We start from the raw sequence: 25,686 nt of genomic DNA, 5'->3' as shown, positions 1-25,686 counted from the left end.
GGGGCTTAACTCTGTGGCTTGTCTCCGTAAAGACCGTTATCATCTCCTTCATCCACCAGAATAACTAACCACTAGTTCTGCTTTATACTTGTTGTGGACGTCCCACACACTAACGCCCTCGTGTTTGGGTTCATGACATCACCTGTAGGCTCACTCAGCTCGGTCACTTTCACCGATGAAGTTACTGTTACGTCTGAAAGACTTCCGCTTCCAGCGCTACGAGAGCGGAACATCTAAACGCTGTTACTGTGTTCATAACATTATATATATAATATATGTTATTGTGTTCATAACATTATAATATAATATGTTATTGTGTTCATAACATTATTGTCCTTCTTGTTCTGATTCAACAGCTGCGGGACAGCGATGACGTGCGGAGCAACTCGAGAGCTGATTGGCCCGAGTTGCGAAATGATCGCCTCAAAGTTGAAATATTTCTGTAACAGTTTAGCTCCACACCTTCCTTTTTGTATTAGTTGTTTTCATCCTGTCTCACAATCACGTCATTCCAGATCCTGCTTCCCATCTTGTCAGTCCAACTCCCTTCACCTGCCTCTGATCACCTCGTTAGTCCCTCATTACCTTCACCTGGTCTTCATGCCCGTCTCACCTGTTGCCCATTCCCTCGTTAGTCCCTGTCTACTCAGGTTCCCTCACTTGTCCTCTGCCATATTGTCTTGTGTTTTCATGTCAAGTTCTCAGTGTTATTAGTGTTTATTCATGACCTGCCTGTTCTGACCTCTGATTCTATGCCCCGCCCCTTTTTGGACTTGTTTGCTTCTTGGACTGATCTCCGGTTTTGACCCTGCCTGTTTTCAACTAAAGACATTCATCTTCGTTACTGAGTCGTGCTTTTGGGTCCACTCTAATAGCACCGTGACAATTTCAACTAGGGGAGACAATTGCCCGGCTCAAAACGCGTCGCCCCAAATGCGCCGCCCGGAAAAATGTTGCAGCTGTACGTTGTTCATGGGATTCGGTCGCGTGGAAAAATCACATCGCTTTTGGTGTGATCGCACATTTAGTCTGCAGGATGGCAGCCATCAAGCCAACCCCTCCAACATCCCGAAGGCAGGAACAATACTGCTTGAAAGCTGATGTTATACACACTTTATCCTAATAAAGCCCTCACTATCACTGCAGCCATTATCTTTGTGTGTGTACTCTACCATTTTCTGAGTTACTATCATTTTATTGAAAGCACTTAGCATTTTGCAGATGAGGGGAATATGACGCACTCCTCACAATAGTAAGGGTAGTAATTGCTTGCATGGCATGTTGCTTTGACAGTCCGAAATCATGCCGGCTGTAGATAGAAGCATTTTTCTGCACTTAAACCTCTCTCTAACGTGCTTTTAGAAAGCAAACTTTGGTGGATGGAGCGCAAACAATTGTTCAGATGCACAACGAGCGATGTCGCAGCACGAAGAGGGGAAAGCAATATGATTATTTTTTGGAGCCGTTGTGATTTCTCCCTCTGTGCGAGTGTCTGAGTAATTTCTTCATAATCAATGCATTTTATTCATGATATTCTATAGAGGCTCACAAAGGTATACGGTGTAATAAAGACTGATACTGATGGTCAGTTACTGTCCAAATAACTGAGTTATTTTAGAATAAAGCTTTTGAGAAAGAAAAGGGGGCTGTGGATCATTTAAGATGTCCTGTTGCCTTGGTAATGAGCCACTCATCTTGATGACTGCTCACTGGAGAAAAAACAGGAAAATCAAGGACATCCGTTTCGATTTTGACCAATGAAAATAGTTTTGAGGTGCACCAGGTGCCACGAAACTTTGCAACAACAGAGCCAGCGGGCGACCGTTTCTCAACCTGTCCCCTGACAGAAGGAGGCTAAGAAAAAGTAAAAAACCTCTCGTCCAGATATAGGAGATGTGTTCCGCAGTGTACATGTAGAGATACGATAAACAGTAATAAACAGTGTTGTGTACCAGCATTGTGATTCCTTCTTTTTCAATAACAGTGTGGATTACAATGTGATATTAAGGGATAACATTTGTGTTGTTTCACAGGAGTTAGATGAGACTAAATCAATTGTATACGTGAGCTTGAAGAGGCTGGAGGTGATTTTTTAAACTCAATTACTTTCTTAAAATGTCTGATAATAAAATGTGGGACATCAGATATTTGGTTTTTTATTACTAAATGTAAGAGCAGCCTCGTTTTTTTTTTTCCAGTCGAAATGATCAAATCTGCAAGGAGATTTCAAAGTGGAGGAAATAATGAAGTGGACTACCTCACCAGCTTTTTCATTATTACAAATGGAAGTCGTCACAATGAGCGTTTTAAACTCTGAAGCTGTGAGTTTTAGCTCGGTCTGTGTAACAAAAGTGGGTTGCAGGATTTGGACGTGTGAATTTGAAACCAGAGAATTTGTTTGGTGACGCACCATCGCACTGACATATTGCATGTCTGATATAAAGAAATTAAAACTTTAGAGAAAAAAAAAATGTGCCTGAACTTTATCGACTTTATCACTAATAGCTTCCATGAAAAGAGAATAAACAAAAGCTCCAAAGTCACCTTATTTATCTTAGATGGCTAGCTACTTGTCGACCTACATTCAGCTAGTATTATTTAGAGTTAACCAGGGAGGTATCCATGCTACTTTTGTCCTTATGCATAAATTTTTTTACCAGAAGGTAAACACAATTCTGCCATCTCATATAGAGCTCGTACGCATAGTGTCTGCTCAGCGTAATAACTTGTGGCTCTCAACCCGCCATAATGACAGTCGTCACATTAAAAGACAGCAAAAGCCTTCAAAAGAACATTAATATATTTGTTTTACTCTTCTGTGTTAATTATCTGCACCAACCATGTATTATGAGTCTGAAAGTGTTAACAACCAAATTTACAATGAATGAATAGGTTTGCTGATGGTTGTGCATGAGGCAATATTCCTTTTGATCTTTTCATCATATAAAAGCGTAAGGCACGAGATGATGTTCGTCTATATGATATTCTTCCACCAAATGACACACTGAATGCACACACACACACACACACACACTGAAGTTGATTTATCATGCCGTGTTTTGAGCCTTGAAGAAAAATGCTGGCGCTCGAGTATTGCTGCGGGCAACGAGCAAATGAGCTACAGAGGCTGTCAAATCTTCATTTGCCACCCGGCGAGGATTTAGCTTGCCGAAGAACATGTGTGCAATATTTGATCTCGGAATGTGTTTCTTATAAACATGTTCAGCTCCGCATGCAATGTGCCGCGTGCCCATAATTACTGTGCAATTGCTACCCAGTCTAGAGGAAAAAACCAAGAAACATCTCACAGATGTTGTCCCCTGGGATGCTGGCTCTTTTGATCCACTTTTATTTTGCATTCACATATATTTCATTATTTTATAGACTCAGATTGTTGTTTATTTCATAGTTGATGCTTTGACAGTCGTGCTAGGTGTGCTGGAGTGACACAGTGGGCTTGTCAGTTCTCATTAGTTAAGTATCATCGATGAGCATATTGGAGGGAAACACAATAATTCATTCTGTGGGTATGCCACATCCAGCAAACAGGCAGGAAACAGAATCAGCATTCATAGATATTAGGCATAAAATGATGATGGACATGAATACAATCTTTGCAGCAGTTGAAAAAGATATATCAAATGTTTTAACAGATTTATTTACTCTATTTCTACAGACACATCTGTAAAACTAGATCTAAGATAAGCAATTTTCCTATTTTTTTTCATGTCAGTGAGAAGTTTCCTTCACGAACGATACTGAAAATACTGCATACAATAGATAAGCTGATTGCCTGTAAAATACTGTATGGTATTGTAATTTAAAGACCATGGAAATGTTTAGCAGCGTCCCAAATAAGACCTTGACGATCTCATCTGAAACAAACCAGCCATAAAATGATGCTATTCAGCAAACCATTAGACACTAATCAGCGCAGAGGAGCTGAGTCTGTTACTCCGAGTGATGAAGTCACTTTGAATGGAAAACCACACAATGAAAAGCAAATGGCAGGTAGCTTTCAATACATACGATGTGCACTCTTTTTGCGGGAGAGGGAGGGGGGGTGAACAACAGTCAAACATTTCCTTCATTAGTTGGAATGAGTCAGCTCTTTCTTAAAAAAGACAGGCGGATGTTGTGCAAGTCACAGGTGACGATGAGAGGCCTTTCATACGGGGGTCGTTACAGAAAATAGGAAGAAGAAAAAATTGCAGCACAAAGTTGTTGTTCTCTATCTTTATTAATACCCCCCTACACGGCAGCACAAAGGAGTTTCACAGATTTACAAGGTCTGCTGTTTTTTCAGAGGCTACACTAACCACAACAATGAAACCACGGAAGTCGACTAAATGATGGCTCGATATTCACATTCCGCAGTGCTGATGTAAATGTGTATTACAGAAAAAAGAAAAACTTTTTTACTCTGGTCTGAGGTGAAAAAATGGAATGGAAACAAACTAATAAGTAAATGCGATTCATTTACATCACATTTGACACCTTGTTTTCATTTGTTCGGAGTCTTGGCGGATGCTCTTTAAATCCAACTCGGTCTTGTGACAGACGGACGCTTGGTCGGGACCGCTTGGCGCCGTTTCTCTAACGCTCAACAACGGTCACAGTTGGTCAACACTTGGATAATGTTGCAAAGTTTATTCAACAGAAAGGGTTTAGGTTCAAATGATTACGTTTGTTGCGCTCACAAAGTGTCATCACAACATGATGTTGGTTTCACACCGGACATAAAGATTGTTCTCCTGGGTGAACGTCTTGTGTCTATTTGTTCCACCTATCCTTTTCTTTCTGGATTACATACTTACCATTTGCTAATTTGTCTAATATTAATGAGCATAGGTTTACGTCGTAGTTACTTGAAATCCTGGTGTGTCTCTACAGATGCTAAAGGATGCCTTCTGCGTCGGTGCCTCGGTAACCTCACATAATGCACTCTTCGGAAATGGGTTACTGGCACCTGTCTGGAGGATTGGTGTCACAATGTACAAAAATCCTATTATTCACGCAACAGAATAAGAGCACAGATTAATTTCCCTCTTTATTTGAAGATTTTCTGGCAATCCAGTCAAAATGTGCATAACATTTGGATGTAAAGTGTATTTCAGTTTGATAAGAACCAGACGTGTGGGCCTGTTGAAATGCGCATGGCCAGAGTGAGTACATTCCTTCATGCGTGGACGTGCCTATGTCTTTGCAACTGGTTTGAATTAGGCTGACACCAACAGGAGAACATGAAATTGACATTACGGTATTCTCACATTTAATCGTTCCATAAGCAAATAAATATGACCTCGTCAGAGTAACGTCGCCCGAGGGAACGCACTTTGGTTACATCTCATGGACGTGGTCCGGGGATCTGCACGTTTTTCTGAGCAGAAAAGAGAGTTGATTGTGCAGGTCAAAGGTGACTAGGTTCCATCATGCATTGCAACGAAACTGGGCGCCCACATCATTTAAATTTAGGACGTGTCTGATGAGCCCTGACAGACTGTGGTTGTTCCAGTGGGACGGACTCCTATTGTTGCCAGCACAGATGTGGAGGGAGCTAAGCATGAACATATGGTCCGGGAAACCACACCGAGACACACACACACACATGCAATGACATTTCTACTGACGCATTCATTCTACCTTGAGAGCATTAATACCGTGGTTTCAAAGGGACCACGGACTCCCTCCCACCTGCTCCTCTGGGAACAGGAAGTATGGATCCCCGGAGTGGCCTGTTGTTCACCTCTGTCAACGTGTTCCCCTCCCACGTATATATATCACACACACACCCCCTCCCTGTTCCTGTGGAGCACAACGAGACAGACCGATATGGGTGTGGGAAATCGTAAAGAGAGGAACGTGGGCGACTGACGCAGGAGTGGAGGGAATTGGACTCGAGATGATGGAGGATGGTGAAGAAATTGGCACAATGGTAGAGCTCAAGGAATCTGTGAAATATAGTGCAGAGTAGGCGGAAAGGGTGTCAACGGGGATAAAGTCGACTTGGTGATGAGAAGGATTCAGAAGAGGGCGTGCTCGCATGTGAAACGAGATCAGCTGGAAGTCCTTTGAAGTTGAAGCTTGATTCTACGGTAACAAAAATAGCATTAGTTTGCAACACACACAAACAATTCTGATGAGTTTTTGTTATTAACAACACACATGAATACATGTAGTGCTTGTACTCGATCATAGCCTTGCTACGTGATTGGCAATTCCTTCCCCAGTCTGCAAACTTCTTAGTTTTATTTAATTTTATAAAAAATGTGCAGATTCTTTTAATACCAGGTCCTCATTGTAATACATTACATTACATGTCATTTAGCAGACGCCAAAGCGACTTACAATAAGTGCATCAACCTAGAGTACAAACTAAGAACAACAAGAATACAGAAAGTAACATTTCCTCAACAGTCGAACAACAAAAGTACCATAATAAGAGCCATTTAAGTGCCACTGAAGTATACAATAATTGAACATCGACGATGGTAAGTAAATTGTTTATTATTAGTCAAACCATGTTTACTTGTACAGCCCAGTATCACATTTGTCTATTGGGGCTTTAGGAAAAACTCCTCCCCAAAAAATCATTGACATGGATCAAATGCAAGAATCCTAAGGAAGAGCACCAGAGGAGGACTTTCACTTTAGGGCACACGAGTCGTCGCTGTCAGGGGGCGATGCCACGTACATTTTATTTACCTGGTTTCTGGAGGGTCACCAGTCTCTCCCTGGATGAGAAAAGTGATGGAGTCCAATTTTTTTTCTTCAGTAATCAGTATTTAAGAATAAAATTACTCTCTGTCATCAATTCCACTCAAATGTGTTTTGATATCTGACGGGGCTTATATTTTACAATTCTTGTGAGAATTTGGCCCCTAAAAAAAAAATGAACAACCAAAAAACGTGTCCAGCTGTTTACTGACGTGTCATGTTAAGTGAGAGAGGGAGAGATATACAGGCAGGCATCTTCTTTCTGTTGTTGTGTAAATGCCGTTTACACAATTTTGAAAGTATGTTGAATTTATTAATCCATTTTATAAATGTCACAAGAATTCACAGCTAGAAAATAACAGCTAAACTATGCTAACAATGCTAGCTCTCGGTGTCATGCTATCCTTGTTTCTCATTGTTTTGTCTGTTCCAGTTTTACAACGATAAATAAGAGTAAACACAAGGAGAAATAACACTTGTAATAACTAGGGCTGTGAAACGATTACAATTTTTAATCGGGTTAATCACAGGTTTTTGTGGATTAATCATGATTAATCACATATTACCGATATTCTCGGTATATTTTGTGAGAACAGAGATTTATGACAAAAGACGGATATATACATTTATACATTCTTCTATACAATGGTGCTGCAACTCAGCAGTTATTTAGCAGTTTTCTTCCATATGGAACATTAATACATCTTCATCCTAAACAGAATGTTTAACCCTCCTGTTACCTTTCGGGTCAATTTGACCCCATTCAATGTTTAATGTCGGTGTTCTTTAGGGTCAACACAAGGGGGGAGGGGAACACACACAACACTGACACGTAACACTGTGATAGGTATTGTGGCATCACAAGGGGTCAGGTAGTGGAGGGACGCTATTTTCCCCCTCGATTACAGCGGCCACCTGACAAAATGGTCCGTCAGTGGAAAACTACAGCTCAGCCTGCCTCACCACTCACCCAGCTGCAGGTGTTAGGACATCTAATTGAGGCAGGGCTGGGAGCTTAGCTTAGAGGAGACAGAGGGCAGAGCACAAGAAGGAGAAGGAGCTGGACAAGGGCCTCCAGGAGAAGGGCCCAGGGACGAACCCCAGCCCAACCTGAGAGAACAACCCAGAGGAGGACTTTGTGAAGTGGACTTTGTTTGAGGATAAGTTTTGTTTAAGTTTGTTTAGAACCTTTTGCTCCCCGGGACACTTTACTTTTTGTTGGACTATGGACTTTGTCTTATTTTGTTGGAATGAATAAACCTTCTAGGTTATTTTAATCCTGCATTTTGCCAGTTTTTATTGCTCCTGCTGCCACTGCCCTGCCCTAGGCACAAAGGGGACAGCCCCGTGTGTGACAGATGGTGGAGAATGCGGCACTGGGGGCCTAAGTGCGCATTTTTTTTTTTTGCTTGCTCCTTGCTACCCCCCACCCTAGGCGGCAAGGACAGCCCGTGGCGTGACACATGATGGTGGAGAATGCGGGCTGGGGGCCCTGGTGCGGATGATTGGGAGTGAAGATATTGATGACTTGGCCCTGTTTTTTTCAGAACTTCAAATACCAGGCCACCCATCCCAAATGGAGTCACTGGTGCAGATGCTGGTGGAGAGCCAGAGGGCCCAGCAAGAAATCAATGCAGCCCTGTTGCAACAACAAGTAAGGTCTAATGAACTCAAAGAGCAGGAGCTCCAACAGGTACGAAGGGTGAAACCCAAAGTAGCGGACTTTATCCCTAAACTAGGAGTTTCTGATGATGTGGAAGCGTACCTTCATGCCTTTGAAATTACTGCTGTTCGAGAGGAGTGGCCGAGGAGGCAGTGGGTTGGACTCCTGGCTCCTTTCCTCTCAGGGAGGCACTTAAAGCCTTTCAGGATGTGGAGGCCCAGATTGCCCAAGACTATGACCAATTAAAAGAGATTCTGAGTCGGCAGGGCCTTACAAAATTTAGCATGGCCCAACATTTCCATAACTGGTCTTTCCAAAGGGTAACGCCCGGTCCCAAATGCATGAATTGATAAGAGTGACAAAAGGTGGCTGGAACGAGACCGAAGCAGCCCGGCCGACATCATAGAGACCCTGGTTATGGACCGGTATTTACGGGCTCTGCCTTATGAAGCAAAAAGGGTAATTGGTCACCAGAAGGTACGAACAACTACAGAGTTAATAGAAGCTGTGGAGCAGTACCAGGCCGCTGCCGAAATGCTCCGCCTACCCTGTAAAGAGCCTGGGGGGTTTGTTCCCGCCCAGCCAAGGGCGTGTCGCCAAAGAGGTTCGACGCCGACCAACACCCAGTCCGGCCCACCCTATAGAGAGGATAGGCAACCTGGGCAGCCACGAGCCGTTCCGACCCCAGAGCTCCGCCAGTGTTATCGCTGTGGCGAGTTAGGCCACATCTCATGGCAGTGTCAAAAGCTAGATGAGCCCATGCCTACAGCTGGTTCCGCCAGTGGCCCCCATGTGCACTTTGCTGCCCTCCTGGGGCAAAGTGGAGACCGGCGACCCACTTGCCCCGTAACTGTGAATCAACGGGATGTAGAAGCCTTGCTCGATTCAGGAAGTTCCAGGACCCTGATACAGGAGGCCATCCTGGAAGCATCTTCCCCTGCTCAAGGCGACCCCGTCCAGGTGGTGTGTGTCCACGGAGACACCCACGAGTACCCCACCACCATGGTGAAACTAACTACAACTAAGGGCACATTTCAAGTCAAGGTGGGCGTAATCAGGAATCTTCCTGTCCCGGTCCTGATTGGGCGTGACTGCCCGGCCTTCCGCTGCTGTGGAGGGAAGCCCTGAAGATACTCGGTCGTGAGCCCGGAAACGTAAGGCAAACTATTGTGAAACATATGACACCTGGGTTAATGTTGCCACACCCTGTTCTGTCCCACCAGTTTCAGTACAAGCCTTGGCCGAGGCATCTAGTGGCTCAGAATCGACGGTTCGAGCCACTACCGGGCCAAGTGAAGAGGATGGAGGGGCCCCGGAAGGTCGCCCCTTAAAGGTCAATATGGAACAGCGCAGTTGCAGGACCCCACCCTGGGAAATGCCCTAGCGAATGTCCAGGTGCTAGAGGGAACATTGGTGGGAACCCGGGAGGCTCCTTCCTACCCTCATTTTTCGGTGAAAAATGGCCTCTTATATCAGGTTACCAAAAGTAAGGAGCAAATTGTGGAACAACTACTTGTGCCCAAACCTCACCGCTCCACCGTTCTGCAGTTAGCCCACACCCACTTGTTAGGAGCCCACTTGGGGGTAGAAAAGACCAAAGAGAGGGTGTTGCAGAGGTTCTTTTGGCCAGGAGTCCACAAAGAGGTAGAGGACTACTGCCGCAGCTGCCCAGAGTGTCAGATCACTGCACCAAAACCCACGTATAAAAACCCCCTTATCCCCTTGCCAATCATAGAAACTCCCTTTGAAAGGATAGGCATGGATATTGTGGGGCCGCTGCCCAAGAGTGCCCGTGGACACCAGTACATCTTGGTCATAGTAGACTACGCCACCCGGTAACCAGAAGCCATCCCCCTGAGAAAGGCAAATGCTAAGCAAATAGCAAAAGAACTCTTCCTCTTCAGCAGCCGGGTTGGGATACCCAAGGAAATTCTTACTGACCAAGGAACCCCCTTTATGTCCAGAGTCACCAGGGAACTGTGTGCGCTTTTGCATGTGAAGCAGGTGAGAACCTCAATCTACCACCCCCAGACAGATGGGCTAGTGGAGCGTTTTAACAAAACCCTCAAAGCCATGCTGAGGAAGGCCATCGACAAAGACGGAAGAAACTGGGACCAGCTGCTACCCTACCTTCTGTTCGCGATAAGGGAAGTTCCTCAGGCTTCCACCGGTTTCTCACCCTTTGACCTGTTGTATTCTCACAAACCCAGGGGCCTGCTAGACATAGCCAAAGAGACTTGGGAGGAGCAGCCCTGTCCCCATCGTACTATGATTGAGCACGTGGGGATGATGAAAGACAGGATGGCAGCTGTTTTTCCCATTGTGAAGGAGCACATGGAGAAGGCCCAGAGGGAGCAGAGGGCAACGTACAACCGAGCAGCGCAACTAAGAGAATTCAGCCCAGGAGACAGAGTCCTAGTTCTGGTGCCCACTGTGGAATGCAAGTTCTTGGCTACTTGGCAGGGGCCATATGAGGTAATTGAAAAGGTTGGGGAAGTCAATTATAAAGTGCGGCAACCAGGGAAGAGGAAAGTGGAGCAAATATACCATGTTAACCTCTTAAAGAAATGGCATGTTCGGGAGGCGCTGTTCAATTGTCTTCCACCCAGAGTGCCAGAAGAACCTGCCCGGGACCAAGTGCAGTTTGGCCCGGACCTGTCCCCTCACCAGCTGCAGCAGGCAAAGGAGCTGGTGGACGGTAACCAGGATGTATTTTCATCCCTCCCAGGCTGCACCCACCTGGTTGAACATGAAATACGCACCCCGCCAGGAAAAACGGTCAACCAAAGGCCGTATCGGGTGCCCGAGGCCCGTAAAAAGCTGATTGATGAGGTAAGGAAGATGTTAAAGTTGAATGTGATTGAGGAATCCAAGAGTGCCTGGTCAAGCCCCATTGTTCTGGCCAACAAGCCGGACAACTCGGTGCAGTTTTGTAATGATTTCCGAAAAGTAAACGACGTGTCTGAATTTGATGCCTATCCCATGCTTCGGGTTGACGAGCTGATTGAAAGCCTAGGCCATGCACGATTCCTGACTACACTGGATCTCACAAAGGGTTATTGGCAGGTTCCCTTATCAGCAGAATCAAAAGAGAAGACGGCCTTTGCCACCCCGGGAGGCCTTTGGCAGTACCGGATGATGCCCTTTGGACTGTTTGGAGCGCCTGCCACGTTCCAGCGCTTGATGAATCAGGTACTCAAACCCCATCAAGAGTATGCTTCTGCCTATTTGGATGACGTTGTGATTCAGAGCCCAGACTGGGAAAGTCACCTACCGAGGGTGCAGAAGGTGCTGGAGTCCCTCCGCCAGGCAGGCTTGACGGCGAACCCCAAGAAATGTAAGCTGGCCTTCGGGGAGACAAACTACTTGGGATACACTATCGGGCGGGGCCTTGTCAAACCCCAGGAGGCAAAACTCTGTGCCATACAAGACTGGCCAAAACCATTGACCAAGAAGCAGGTGAGATCCTTTTTGGGATTGGCTAACTATTACCGGCGGTTCATCCCTGACTTTTCTACGATAGCGGCCCCTCTTACAGAACTGACGACCAAGAAACACTCCCGGATGGTGACCTGGTCCCCGGATGCAGAAGACGCGTTTGACAACCTGAAGAGGGCCTTGTGTTCAAAACCGGTCCTTACTGCCCCTGACTTCAGCAAGGAGTTTGTGGTCCAGGCAGATGCCTCGGAGGTGGGTCTGGGGGCTGTGCTAGCCCAGATCAAGGAAGGTGAGGAACACCCCATTCTTTATTTGAGTCGGAAGTTGCTTCCCAGAGAGAAGAACTATGCCACCGTGGAAAAAGAGTGCCTCGCCTTAAAATGGGCTCTGGAAACCCTCAAGTACTACCTGCTGGGAAGGAGATTCACTCTGGTGACGGATCATTCACCGTTGCAATGGATGGCAAAAAACAAAGACAAACAGCAGGGTAACCAGGTGGTTCTTAAGCCTCCAGCCTTTTAACTTCTCTGTTGTTCACAGGCCAGGACAGCGCCATGGAAACGCGGATGCCCTGTCCCGCCGTGATGCCTTGGTCTTTCACCCTGCCGAGGACGCCAGGCCGGGAGAGGATATGTGGCATCACAAGGGGTCAGGTAGTGGAGGGACGCTATTTTCCCACTCGATTACAGCGGCCACCTGACAAAATGGCCGCTCAGGGGAAAACTACAGCTCCCAGCCTGCCTCACCCCTCACCCAGCTGCAGGTGTTTAGGACATCTAATTGAGGCAGGGCTGGGAAGCTTAAGAGGAGACAGAGGGCAGAGCACAAGGGAAGAAGGAGCTGGACAAGCCAGGAGAAGGGCCTCCAGGACGAACCCCAGCCCAAGAGAACAACCCAGAGGAGGACTTTGTGAAGTGGACTTTGTTTGAGGATAAGTTTTGTTTAAATAACCTTTTGCTCCCCCGGGACACTTTTTGTTGGACTATGGACTTTGTCTTATTTTGTTGGAATGAATAAACCTTCTAGGTTATTTTAATCCTTGCATTTTGCCAGTTTTTATTGCTCCCTTGCACTGCCCCACCCTAGACGGCACTAGGGACAGCCCGTGACGTGACAGTATGTTGATTTGTGTTCTATGTATTTTCCACCTCCCAATTCAATGGCTTCTATTTTCTTGTAATTTCTCACCCTAGTTGAGGAGTCACTATTGGTAAAATGGAAGGTGGTAGTGGGAGGTCGAGGTGAGGAAATGCCAAAAAAAAGCACTCATTGTATAATGCTGCATTGTCTTTGACTTGGTTGGATATGTTATGTTCCAGATGTTACGGTGGAACCCTTTTCTTAGGCCACGTTTACACATAGCTGGGTATTTAGAGAAACGAATATTTCTGCCCCTCCGTTTACAAAAATAACGTTGAACACACAAGGTCGTTTTCAAAAAAGTTTCTGTTTATATGAACCCGCATAAATACGCCCCGGGCGCCATCATAACTATGCCAAACCTGTAGTCGGCAGTGTAACGAGAAGAATAAAGACATGCAAACCAATCAGAATTCTCAAGACTCGAGACCTCCGAGAAGTATCCTCATGTCAAGAAGGAAATAATTCGGGCGCACCTGACAACGAAAATGAAGGCAGTCGACACTGGACGTAGGAGCCAGTGTTGCCAGGTCCGCGGTTTTCCCGCAGAATTGGGCGACTTTTGAAGTGGCCAACATCGTCCGTCAGCTTGATTCAGCTCATAAAAGCTGGTCAACATCCTCGTCGTCTCTCCTCCTTTGGTAGAGCCGACATCCTCCCTGCATCACCTTCATTTCGTTTGGCACCTTCAGCACAGCACACACACATCCAGTACAAGCACTGCTTCCATTGAGGACTGTGCTGATCCGCCCACTCCTTTTGTGTGACTTGAAGATGTAATACCTCGCATGGACTTCTTTTCCCTGAGTGAGTTAGTGATGTTGGTACATACATGAGGAGGAACATCTGGAAAAAGGGACAGACTGCACACACAAGAGGCAAAACTCAAGGAGACCACCCACACGGTGGGAGACAAAGAAACCCCACATATAGGTTGTCTTTGCATCTCAAAGAGTTTGGCCTATTTGAGTGTGTGCAAAGGGATGTTAATAACTGCGCAACACACAGAACTAATCCTGAGAGATTTTCTCAACATGCATGGACAACTTAATTATTGCCTTAAGAAATATAAAGAAATACCGAAAGCCTCTGTTCTGAAAATCCTTTTTCTGTCAACGGAACATCTCAGTGATTAATTCCTCATTCATGCAGAACTGTTGAATGCATTCATGTTTCTGTTGGAAGTAAAACATCCGGAAATGTTTTGACGTTATCCGTGGACCGTGTGAAGACTGTCTCCTCTCAATGATGCCCTGAAAAAAATACGAGTGGCGGATACATTTGGAAAGATTGGGTATGAAGGTTTTTCAAATTGCTTTCATCATTGTTGGTGAAGCATTGTACACATTGTTAAGGCGCAATAACTCCGGAGAAATTCTGCTCGTCATTCTCCATCATTCGTGCGGTAAGTGCTTCATTGTGAACTGGGATTTTGTGTTTCTTTTGTCAGTAAGTGCACATTCCTTCAGAAAAGACTATAGGTCAATGCTGCATTTCATGATATTTTATCCTTAACAAAGAACAATTATAGTTTACATGAGTAAAGCTTGTCAGTCACACCATGTGTAGGTCATTTTGTTATGGGTAGGTTAGGCAGCTGTTTTATGTAGTTGAATCAACTATGATGGCTACATGCTTCTTCCAGACAACACCACAGTCCTCCAGCAGCACCTTGGTGCTGAGAACAGTGCTTCACTTCCTGTGTTTCACAGGATATGATCTGGGAACCATCCCAACCTAACACTAACTGAATAACAATTCTCATTATAATCGGAAGGAGAGATGTCTTAATTGACACATACATTGCGTCTATCACACATTTTGCATTCCATTTAATTATCCACCATACATCCACCTACACAATAGAAGGTAATTGAGTCAGTGCTTAGAGCTGCATTCATTACGTTGTGGCCATTGAGGAGCGGCCGAATAACCTCAAAACACAACGCTGACGCATTATCACCTTTTAGAAACTGTAGCTGAGCATTAGTGCCTGTTGGGTGAATGGGAACTATTTATTAAACGCCAGGCACTTATTCATGCCGCAGAGATCAACTGGAGTTAATTTGCACTTGTGATTTTTCTTTCCCTCTCTGGGACTCTTTCTTTCACTCTCTTTAGCTGCTTAATATACATTTATGTTAGTTTTCTCCCGGCCCTTTTGTGTTGGCCAGGTAATATAGAAATACCGGAGATGTCGGCAACCAAAAGCAGAGCTGAGAGACGCGGCGAAGCTCAGAACAGCTGAGCGGATGGTCCCGTGTTCGTCAGCACAAGCGTCCAGCTTCACATTACACGGGCGTCGGTGACACCTTCAAATGGACACAGTTGCATCTAACTTGTCTCAGAGCCCTGAAGGTATCTGTATTGCACTCTTAGTTTGGTTCTCAATTCCTCTATAGCAGGCACGTGCACAGACATTTTGGGGGGCAGGTGCTCAAACCAAAAAAAAGGGCACCCAATGCCAAAAAAAAATTCTGACAGAGTTGAAGCATTAGCATCAATACACTGATGATGCTGTCCTTGACCTGCGTTTCCTCTGGGCAGCATCAGTCAGCTAGCTTACATTTTCTTTATGAATAAAGATGAATTATTATATAGCAACAACAGTAGGCCTACAAACGTTCTGATTGGCTAATGGGCGTCATGCCAGCCACGTATTGCCCTCCTCGCTGGTCTGATGCGGATCCGTCTTGCTCTCTTATGTCATTTTCAAAATGAGCGATATTGATAGACATCAACAGCCAAGAGCAGTGGTCCTCAAGGCCCGGCCCTCTGAACAAGAGAGGCCGTATGATTTGTTTTTCAGTCTGGCCACGCAAATCCTAGACTAGCCCATTAAATAGAACGGAATAAGAACTCTCTCTCTATTCTCTAAACATAACTAACGTCAGTAAACAGCTGGACAAGGCTTTGAAATCACGGATTTCGTGAGTTTTTGTTTGTTTATTTTTTTAGGAAACGTCGGACAAGTTGTCATGTTTTCAGTAGCGCTAATGTTGTGGTTGATTTATCACAAAACAACGTCAGGGGACAAACACCGTCAGGACCTGTTTGCAGGGCTCTCAAGTGTCACGCATTGAGCGTGACAGTCACGCATTTCAGTCTTCAGTCACACACTCTCGCCACATATCGTATTTATCACGCTGAAAAAAACGCTAAAAGGAAAGAGTCATGATCAATGTGTATTCAATCAATATTTCAACTATCATCTGTGTTATATAACTCTCACTCTTGCCTGTCTTCAAAACTTGAGAGCCCTGTGTTTGTCTGGTGCTGCGGGTCAGAGGAGAAGGAGGTGCACCCGTTTAGTGGCGCGAGGAGCACTGCGCGAAGGAGGAAGTGGAGGAGGGAGGGGCGTCGGATATTAAAACACATTTGGGGGGACTTGATGACAGAGAGAATAACTTTTATTCTTAAATACTGAAGAATTAAAAATGTGTCTCCAGCAAAAAGGGCACTTTTCTCATCCAGGGCAAAGGGGCTGGTGCTTGAGCACCACTAGGGCTCTATCTGTGCACGTGCCTGCTCTATAGTATAATTCATCGAAAGCACCCGTAAGATTAGTCAAATCAGTGTCCAGGCACCACTCTGAACCATTGCTTCCCACTGAAATGACTCCACAGGTTCAAGAAGGAGTTATTAATGGTGTGTTCTAGAAGAGATATGAAGAATTTTTAAAAGTCGAACTTACATTTTCAGCTTTAGGGCCATACTTTCTCTTTCCACTTGTACCTGAGAACAATTGTGCCTCATTATATAGAGAGCTGAGATTGTTTTGGAATTGTTGATGTCTAACACATGGGTATGTGTCATATGCAAAAGCCTTTAAAAGGTGAATTTACTGTAATTGTTTTTGTAAAATCGAGAAAATGACCCCAGACTCCAGAGGGTTAAAGGAACAGCTCCTTAAATGACTCCTTCTTGAACCACTTTCATTACATTAGGATTAAACATGTTGCATCGGTGCAGTTTTAAAAAACTCTATTTATTTATTGATACAACATTGAACTACTACAAATGAAGCACCGCGTGAAAGGGTTAAACTTGTAAGAAGAAGACACAGACAACTCCTAAACTGGTCAACCTCGTGGTCACAAGCTAGCCACACCCTAAAGCAAACCGGCTGTGAGGTGTTGGGATCTGGCAGGAAGTTTGGTTGTTGGCAGGTAAAAACAAATTATGAATATAATATCAATAAAATGATTAATGCTAATTGGATTTTTAACACAGATAAATATTAATGGAGGCACCGCAGTCGGAATCGAGGACCAATAACCAAACAATGGATTAAGTCTCAAAAGTGGTATTCACTCGAAATGTCAATAGTTACATTAAATTACATGACATGTCATTAAGCAGACACTTTTATCCAAAGCGACATACAATACCATGAGTAATACCATAATTAATACCATGAGTAATACCATAAGTAACAGCCATTCAAGAGCCACTGAAGTGCTAATCTGTTTTTACTCCAGATAGTCGGAAAAGATGTGTTTTTAGTTTCCGGCGGAAACAGTTAAAGTACGATTGCACATTCATATAATAAACAGTGAAGGTTTGAATCTAATTTATTAATGCAACTAGTGTTTATTCACCTCAACAATAATGATACTAAATCAATATTATAAAATCAACACACATCTATTATACAACTATGCATACCATACCTAAAAGCAGCAAACAAGCACAAGGGGTGTGTGTGTGTGTTTACTTAAGCTAGAAAGGAAAACACTCAAAGGCAAAGAAGGTCCTCATCGCCAAAGTACACTAACTGATTTTATCGCACAGGAGCTCGACTCTCTAGTCGTTGGGGCTGAACTAAACATGACAACGCCCAGCGGTGTGGGACGACACCATGACATACAGCGGGCACGACACTCGTGCTACACAACACCGCCCGGGACTCGGTCCGAAACAATACACATATTCACGGTATAGTTCGCGTTAAACACACGAATGGCGTTTCTCAATTCAAAGTACACGAGTACAGACTTGTGTTCTTTTGGAGTCTGGACTTGAGAGTCCAGACTCCGGAGAACGGGAGGACGGTCTTTCTGCGATTGGACCAGCAGCTGACTTGATGACGTCACCACATCAGCTGTTCTTGCTCCTGGGTTTACTCTAATTATTCACAGTAAATTATGTTTTACAGTCAAATAAACAAAACATCCTAAAATGACGTTCCGTGACTCAACAACAGTAGTATTTATAAAAAGTCAACTGCCAGTAGTTTATTTTCTCCTCCGCTACTGTTTCCGGTTGCTGGTGAAATGCATTCTGGGATATATGCTGGCCAGAGTACGCACAAGTCTCCTCTGTTGCATCCTCCGGAAAGTGGGAGGATCAAGTCACATCCGGGCGTTTTGACCGTGCTTTGCGAGAAGCGAACTTTGAATTGGAACATGTACTCGGGCTGCGACTGATGACGTGTCACGAGGACACAAGTAGATGAAAGTACGCACAAGTACGCTGATTGAGAAACGCCGAATGACCTACCCTTGCAGACTTAACTTGACATTTGTAACCCACTGATTGAGTCAAACTTCTAATTGGCCAATCCAGGACCCGAGTCCTAATCAATATCCGGGTCAAGGGAGGTCACTTCCTGTTTCGTTTGGGTACACACAGCGGTGAGTGTACCTCGATTACTTTTAAGTGAATTTTGTGTTGTAGACTGCAAAGTTCCGAGTATATTTTGTGTAAATGTTAGACCTCCATTTTCTTATATTATGTAACCTAGTGGGAAAGAGGTGGTAAGCAGTAAAGCCACTAGAGGGCGCTCTATTTTGGGGAAAGTCAGTAGGACCGAACGAGTGCGTCGCGTGACTGACTGGTGGCGTTGGTGATTTATATCGTAAGTAAATGTGTAGTAAATATGTTATAAATGTGTTTCTATGTCAACCTACCAAAAGATGTTCAATAATATGAGCACATAGAAGTTTATAAGTGTATTGTATGTCGTTAAATGTGCCGATGGTGATGTCAGGAGGTATGATGTTGACTGATTTTGTCACCATGCGCTGCGCGTTGTGAGACGATTTCGGAGTTACTAATGCGCGTCGCTTTAATAACCGTCCGGTCGGGATACGTTCCGTTGTGATCCATGTTTTATATCATTTGTTGTCTGTCCATTGTTCCAGAGATGATGTTTGTTTTTTGTTACTTTGGTGCTCTATGGTGTGGGTGTCTGTGAACACCAAAAGCATTTGAGCTAGCACCGTGATACGAGCTGTGAGTGTGTGAGTATGTTGTAATGTCTTGCGTCATTTGTATATTGATGGACCAAATGTTTAATGTTGTGGATTTCAGAGGTAACTGTATGTGTGATTTGTTGTCTTTTGTTTCTGTGTTAGCAGAAGAGTTACCACTGCGGTTTATTTATGTATTAGAAAGATAGAATTGAGTTCAGACACCTAAATTGATTACAAATTACTTTAACACTTCTCTTAAACATAAAGAGAACTCGAGAAATAAAGATCCCGAACTCTATTGTTGCGTCTGGTTTATTATCAAATTTCACCGGCCTACAATTACATGGGTTTCTTTCTTTTCCTTTGTTTTTCCCTGACTATGTTAGCGCTTTCGGTTACTGCTATTAACATTTATTTGTGTTTTGAATTAGATGTTTTTATGTGACCTTTTGTACAGGTCAGGTTTTTGAGCTGATACAAGTTTGTATCGAATGAAGATGGCGAGCTTACCCACGAGTTTGATGAACACGATGACTGCCCACTAAGACAACGTTTATTTTTTCATTATGAATATGTGTACTTGATTTGTGTTCTTTATGTTCAGTAAAAGGTTTTGGGACAGGGATGTCTATGTGTACAGATTGTAAAGCACTCCGAGACAAATTTGTAATTTGTGAAATTGGGCTATACAAATAAACTGAATTGAATTGAATTAAAAACCCTTAAAACGCCACTAATTGATTGTGTGTTTTTTCCACACTAATTGAGCTCCACAGCCGAACCTGGAGACAACATCCATAGACTTTGGTAAACAAATATTGAAATTGAGCCACAGGTTACACATCATGGAGCGATCGGTGTGTGTTCCATCTTTTTTCTTCGGTGGAGTTCATCCACTAGTAAAAGCAATAAATATGGACTTGAAGAAGAGGATCGGGACACAGAGGATATACTTCCAATACTGTGAACATTACCGGAATATGTCAAATCTCCCTTCTTGGTGATTTAAGAGAGCGCGAGGCACGTAATGATCCTTCTCTCTTTTAGGATCCAAGTGTTCCTGATGACAAGAACAGTCTGTTGCCCTTCCAGCGAGGTTAGGACCGTTGCCGTGGTTACTTCAGGTACTAATGTTGTTCCCTCCTGTATAATGTGAGTGCCAGTGGAAGTGTGTGTGCCGATATGTATCACCTCGGTGGCGTCCTGGCCGTGATACAGGAACTCCCCAGGGGGTAGTTAACGCCTGGGTGGCTTGGCGCGGTTTCATCGTTTTTTTTTTACATGTGGGCTTTACTCTTGATTTCCCCCAAATGGTTAAGTCCCAATAATGGTGTATTTTACTCTTTATGGAACCATAATTTCGAAAATAAACCTCGAAGACTTGAAACTATTGAGTCCATGCAATGTCCATAATAAATCAAGTTATTTTCACAATGACCTCCTTACAAGCAGGGGATTGCCTCCCTACTGACCAATATATATTTATATATATATAAATATACTTAGTGTATTCGTATTAGTTTTTAGTATTTTGTTTTGTGTTTTATATTTATTTTCATTGATGTTCTGATGTGCACCGCTGCTGTGATTTTTGAAATGTCCCCACTGTGGGACGAATAAAGGAATATCATATATAGTTTTGCATAGATGTAACATTTTTAAGAAGCATCAATTTCTTCGATCTCTCCTCGCAAAGTGAAAGAAACTGTTGAGAATCCTCAATCTGAGGCTTTGAGTGAAAAGAGAAATATTCTCTGTGAAAGTCTGGGGGATGATCATTTTTACAAAGGCACGGTTTGACAGATGAGTTTCTTAATAATTTAATTGGCCTGAGACGGCCCTAAAACTGAGTCAAAGCTGCAGAATAGTCCCCTTATCAGACACCTACACTGTGCTAGCGGAGCCTCCAACGTTTCAAACGACAACAGCTCTATGCTTCAGCTACATTGGAGAGGGAGCCGAACAAAAAGAAGAAATCAAAGGAATGAGAGGCTCTAATTCTCAGAAGACGTTGAAGCAGAGAAATGCATTTGGAAAGCTATGAAGTGACGGGTGTACAGCATGCGTGTGTGTATGTGCGGCTAACTGGATTGTGGGTGTAGTGACGGTATCATTGCAACGAAGCAATCTAAAGAAGACAAAATGAAAGGTGTGGGCACATTGTTTTTTTACTATTGTGTAGTTTAAAGCTCAGCACCACTGATGTTTGACATGAAAGGCGGTGGTGAAACATCACCCGTGTAATGCCATTTTTATTGCTGCTGCATTGGTTCAAGTAAGACAGATTTTGAATTGACAGCACGGCCATGTTTTACTTTTGGTTTTTAATGTATTAAACATTTCACAACGACTTAATGAAAATGTTGTTACTCCCCGCCGACCGTGATGGTTTGAAGAGATTGATGATGAAAAAAGAGATTTGATGGACAACAGCACTTAGCAAGAATATTGAGTTTATTCTCGAGAAGTACAGGTCAGGAACAAACGCCTGCAGGACGTTTGGAGAACTTTCAGGAACCGAATTGAGAAATTCTACTAAACATACATTTTACCATACATTTTATGCCAAACAAAATAAGAGTTTATTATTCCCGGCCTTCGTGGACCAATCACCTTCATGCTAAATTACCTCATTCTGGGACTGATCTACCATGTTGAACCCAGAAGTTAAAACCCTGTCTCGCGGCTTTCTTGACCCAGTTAAAGACGGGTAAAAACACGTCATGTTCTAGAAATTATCTCCTGGCCCCCGCGCCGATGTTCTTAACCTGCACCCAGTGGCGTGATCTCCCAAGGTCGAGACACGTCTCCCAGATTCTCGAACCTTGAGCTCTGACTCTGCATGTTTTTGGATAACCTGATATTACAGAGTAGATGGAAATATACCACAAAAGCATTATTGAATGCTTATTTGTACACTAGTATTGTAAAGATGTACCAAAATATGAAAAATTAAAAAATTCATACTGCCATTGTTTAGTTAACATTTTCTATTAATTTGCCTCGTCATTAAAATGCATTTTTTTTCTTCATTTCTTGTGGTGGCTTGACTAGTTAAGACTGTTAAATTCCAATTAAAAACTCAACCCGTTTGACCATCAGGTAAAACGTTGGCGCTGCTCTTCAGGACAGACTTGAAAGAGCCTCTTGGATAACAGGAGAAACATCATCAGAGGATTCTTGTTTTTTCCTGATGGTGCGATACTTGGATGAATGAGACGACCCTTCACTCGACGTGGAGGTTGACGGGTTCCGACATTAACTTTGACAAATGACAACGAGCCATCACGCTCGACTTTGTTTCCGTGCAAGTGGACAGACGGACGCCGAGGTGTGATAACCATCAGAGTGAGCGGTTGGGAATAGCATTAGGCTTTAATGTTTTCCTTTGACACGGCAAAGGCTCGTCGTGGACATAAATATACTGCACTGCTTTTAAATGGATTAATTAAGACTATCATTGGCAGCAGATGATGGCATGAAAGCAGCCATCATTCTAATTAAAGTGCTTAAAACCTTGCATTTGCCAGCCTAATCACGCCACCATTATTGGTTTTCGCAGCATTTCTGCTGAGCACCCCAGTGTTTGTTCTGTAGCTGTTTGAATCCACACACCCCTGTTCTTATAACTGTTTTGGGAATATATTATTCTAACTCTAAAATACGCTTCTGTCAGTTTTATAACCCCATTCAGGATAAGAAACTGAAAATAATTGCGGGCCATAGCGTGGTTATAAACCGCATGGTCATAGATTGTGTTGAGTTGTTTTCACAATCCTCCCAAACAGAAATCACATCTCTGCTTTTAAGCCACGCAACGATGGTTCCATTCAGCGAGCAAAAAGTTTACTTCGAAGCCGTCATGTATTTCTGTGATTGAGGTTTTTTATTTTTTATTTTTTACTTTAAAGGATTTTGGATTTACACGACTATATTTGAGAATAAAAAGTCAATCGGAGAATTGTTTATGGTAGATTATACATGTCGTGATGTTTAAAAATATGGAATCTCATCTCATCTTTAATTTTTGTTGTTGGGCATTCCCAGTTATGATCATTACGCCCAGCACTACTCTGCCTCTGGTGGTCTTACCTTCATAGTATATGTCTAAATATGCTATATTACACATATATTACATTTAAAACAACTTTTAGTTATGCATTCGTCTCTTGATGATCTTTTTAATCCACACTATGATAAATAAAATGATCTATTCTGTGTTTTGTGTGTGTTTTTAAGCACGTTATAATGTTATGAGCCAGATGCTGTCGATCATTAAGTGGCTCTTCGACTTCCTTCCTCGGTCTGTGCCGTGGCTTCTGCTGTTAGCCGGGTCTCGTGATGTTCGACCAACTATAATAAGGAAATGACCAAAGGCACCCTAATAAAACTTTATTATACTTTGTTTGAACATTGATGTAAACATTTGGGACAGTGGTAGCACACAACTCAACGAATGATGTAACATACACGACCGTTCAAAAGTTTGGGGTCATCCAGACAATTTTGTCTTCCATGAAAACTCACTTTTATTTATCAAATGAATTGAAAATTGAATAGAAAATATAGTCAAGACATTGACAAGGTTAGAAATAATGATTAATATTTGAAGTATTAATTTTGTTCTTCAAACTTCCAGCTCAAAGGAAGGCCAGTTGTATAGCTTATATCACCAGCATAACTGTTTTCAGCTGTGCTAACATAATTGCACAAGGGTTTTCTAATCAGACATTAGTCTTCTAAGGCGATTAGCAAACACAATGTACCATTAGAACACTGGAGTGATAGTTGATGGAAATGGGCCTCTATACACCTATGGAGATATTTCATTAGAAACCAGACGTTTCCACCTAGAATAGTCATTTACCACATTAACAATGTATAGTGTGTATTTTTGATTAATGTTATCTTTATTGAAAAAACAGTGCTTTTCTTTGAAAAATAAAGACATTTCTAAGTGACCCCAAACTTTTGAACGGTAGTGTAGGTCTAGTCATATTAGAAATTGTTAGAAAAAGTCGAAAAAGTATAAGCATCAATATATACTTAAATGTACTATTTCATACATGATTTGATTATAATACATAATGTATTATTAGCAAGCATTTTTTATCAAATAATGTATTATCTGAATGTTATTCCTTTTAAAGATGTAGTGGAGTAAAAAGTATAAGAGATATAGTGAGGTACAAAAGTCTGTCATATATTTTTTTGTAAATCAAATTTCCTTCCTATATTTTACGTTCGGTATTTTGCATGTGATTATGACATTGCTCTTATTGACCCATTCTTTTTGTGCAATTACAGGACTTGAGAACATCTACCACTGGCAGCTGCCTTGAGAAATGCGATGCAGTGAGCTAATGAGTTCTAGTTTAGCAAATATCACATATCAGGAATTCAATTGACCCTCGAAATGCCACAGAAATGTTAGAGCACACTTTAGTTTGGACAATCCAATGAGGGGTACATCTTCACTTTCTTTAGATGACCTTTCAAACTACAAATGTACCACCTGAAATAACAGCATCATTATGCAATCTCCGGTGCTGCTGGAAGAAGTGCGTGCATTACTTTACCAGACAGCTCGTTTTAGTAGACTGGGAAGCAGAGATATTCCAGCTGCCCCGGCACCGGCATGGACTCTTTCAGCCCGTAAAGACTTCATAAACAGTTACTGATTGGTTTGGGATAAATTCAAACAAATAAATCAAAACAAAATAAAATCACACAGCTTAAACAAATTTTTTTTTTTTTACCAGGGTCCGCCCACCCACAGATAAAAAAGAACAACTCATTCTTTATATTGTTTCAATCTCAAAACATACCCAACAACATACATGTAAAAGTGCAGGACTGTTGAAGAATGATCACAATCTCATGCACGAGGTCATCATGTTTTGTTACCGAATCCCTCCACCAAGATGAGCTCGTAGGGCGTGATAGGAAATGTGTGCACTGTGCTCTTTACAAAGCAATAATTCAATTTCAATCTTCAGAAACTAATATGAATCTGCTGTTACTTAATCACTGTCCAGATGTACGTAGCCATTCAAATGCTCCAAAATGAACTGGTTCTTCAATGTGGCCTCCCGATGCAGGAGTTATGGGCGCCTGTCCAGACCAAGCGGTGTAACCACATGACGACCCCTCCGTCGATGCCAAGCGCCCTGTTGTGAAGGACATCAGAGAGGCGTCACACGCCGATTGTAGCATTGAAGTTTACTGTGTTTGAAGTCGTTACAGCTCCTGCTTATACCACACTGGAAAGATGACAAGGGAGACCCAAGAGGAAAAAAAGTCAAGATGACTGGATGGAAGGAAGCTGGTTTTGGCAAAAAGAGAATTCAGAATAGCAGAATGTTGACTCTACCTAGTACTTGAACTCACCTTCAAGATCTAGAGGATGCTGGTAACAACAACAGGACCACATCTTAATACTGGATCGATCCCAAGGTGAGGGGAACTGGCGAATCCCGAATATGGTATTCTCTCTCATCTGTTTAATCGTTCCTTCAACGACAATACGGG

The 25,686-nt window shown here is 43.1% G+C and overlaps 1 protein-coding gene across 1 annotated transcript; it reads left to right on the top strand.

The window, feature by feature from the left end:
• Nucleotides 1-10,270: 10,270 nt before the first annotated feature.
• LOC130206427 (uncharacterized) lies at nt 10,271-11,194 on the top strand. The gene is made up of 2 exons (XM_056434406.1): nt 10,271-10,855; nt 10,990-11,194. The coding sequence occupies exons 1-2, from the start codon at nt 10,337-10,339 to the stop codon at nt 11,080-11,082; spliced, it is 612 nt and encodes a 203-aa protein (XP_056290381.1). The 5' UTR covers nt 10,271-10,336; the 3' UTR covers nt 11,083-11,194.
• Nucleotides 11,195-25,686: the final 14,492 nt, after the last annotated feature.

This window comes from Pseudoliparis swirei, chromosome 2 (genome assembly GCF_029220125.1).
Source record: "Pseudoliparis swirei isolate HS2019 ecotype Mariana Trench chromosome 2, NWPU_hadal_v1, whole genome shotgun sequence".
Lineage (NCBI taxonomy): Eukaryota > Metazoa > Chordata > Actinopteri > Perciformes > Liparidae > Pseudoliparis > Pseudoliparis swirei.
Note: the sequence above shows the minus strand (reverse complement) of the source record. Positions and strands in the feature narration are given on the sequence as shown.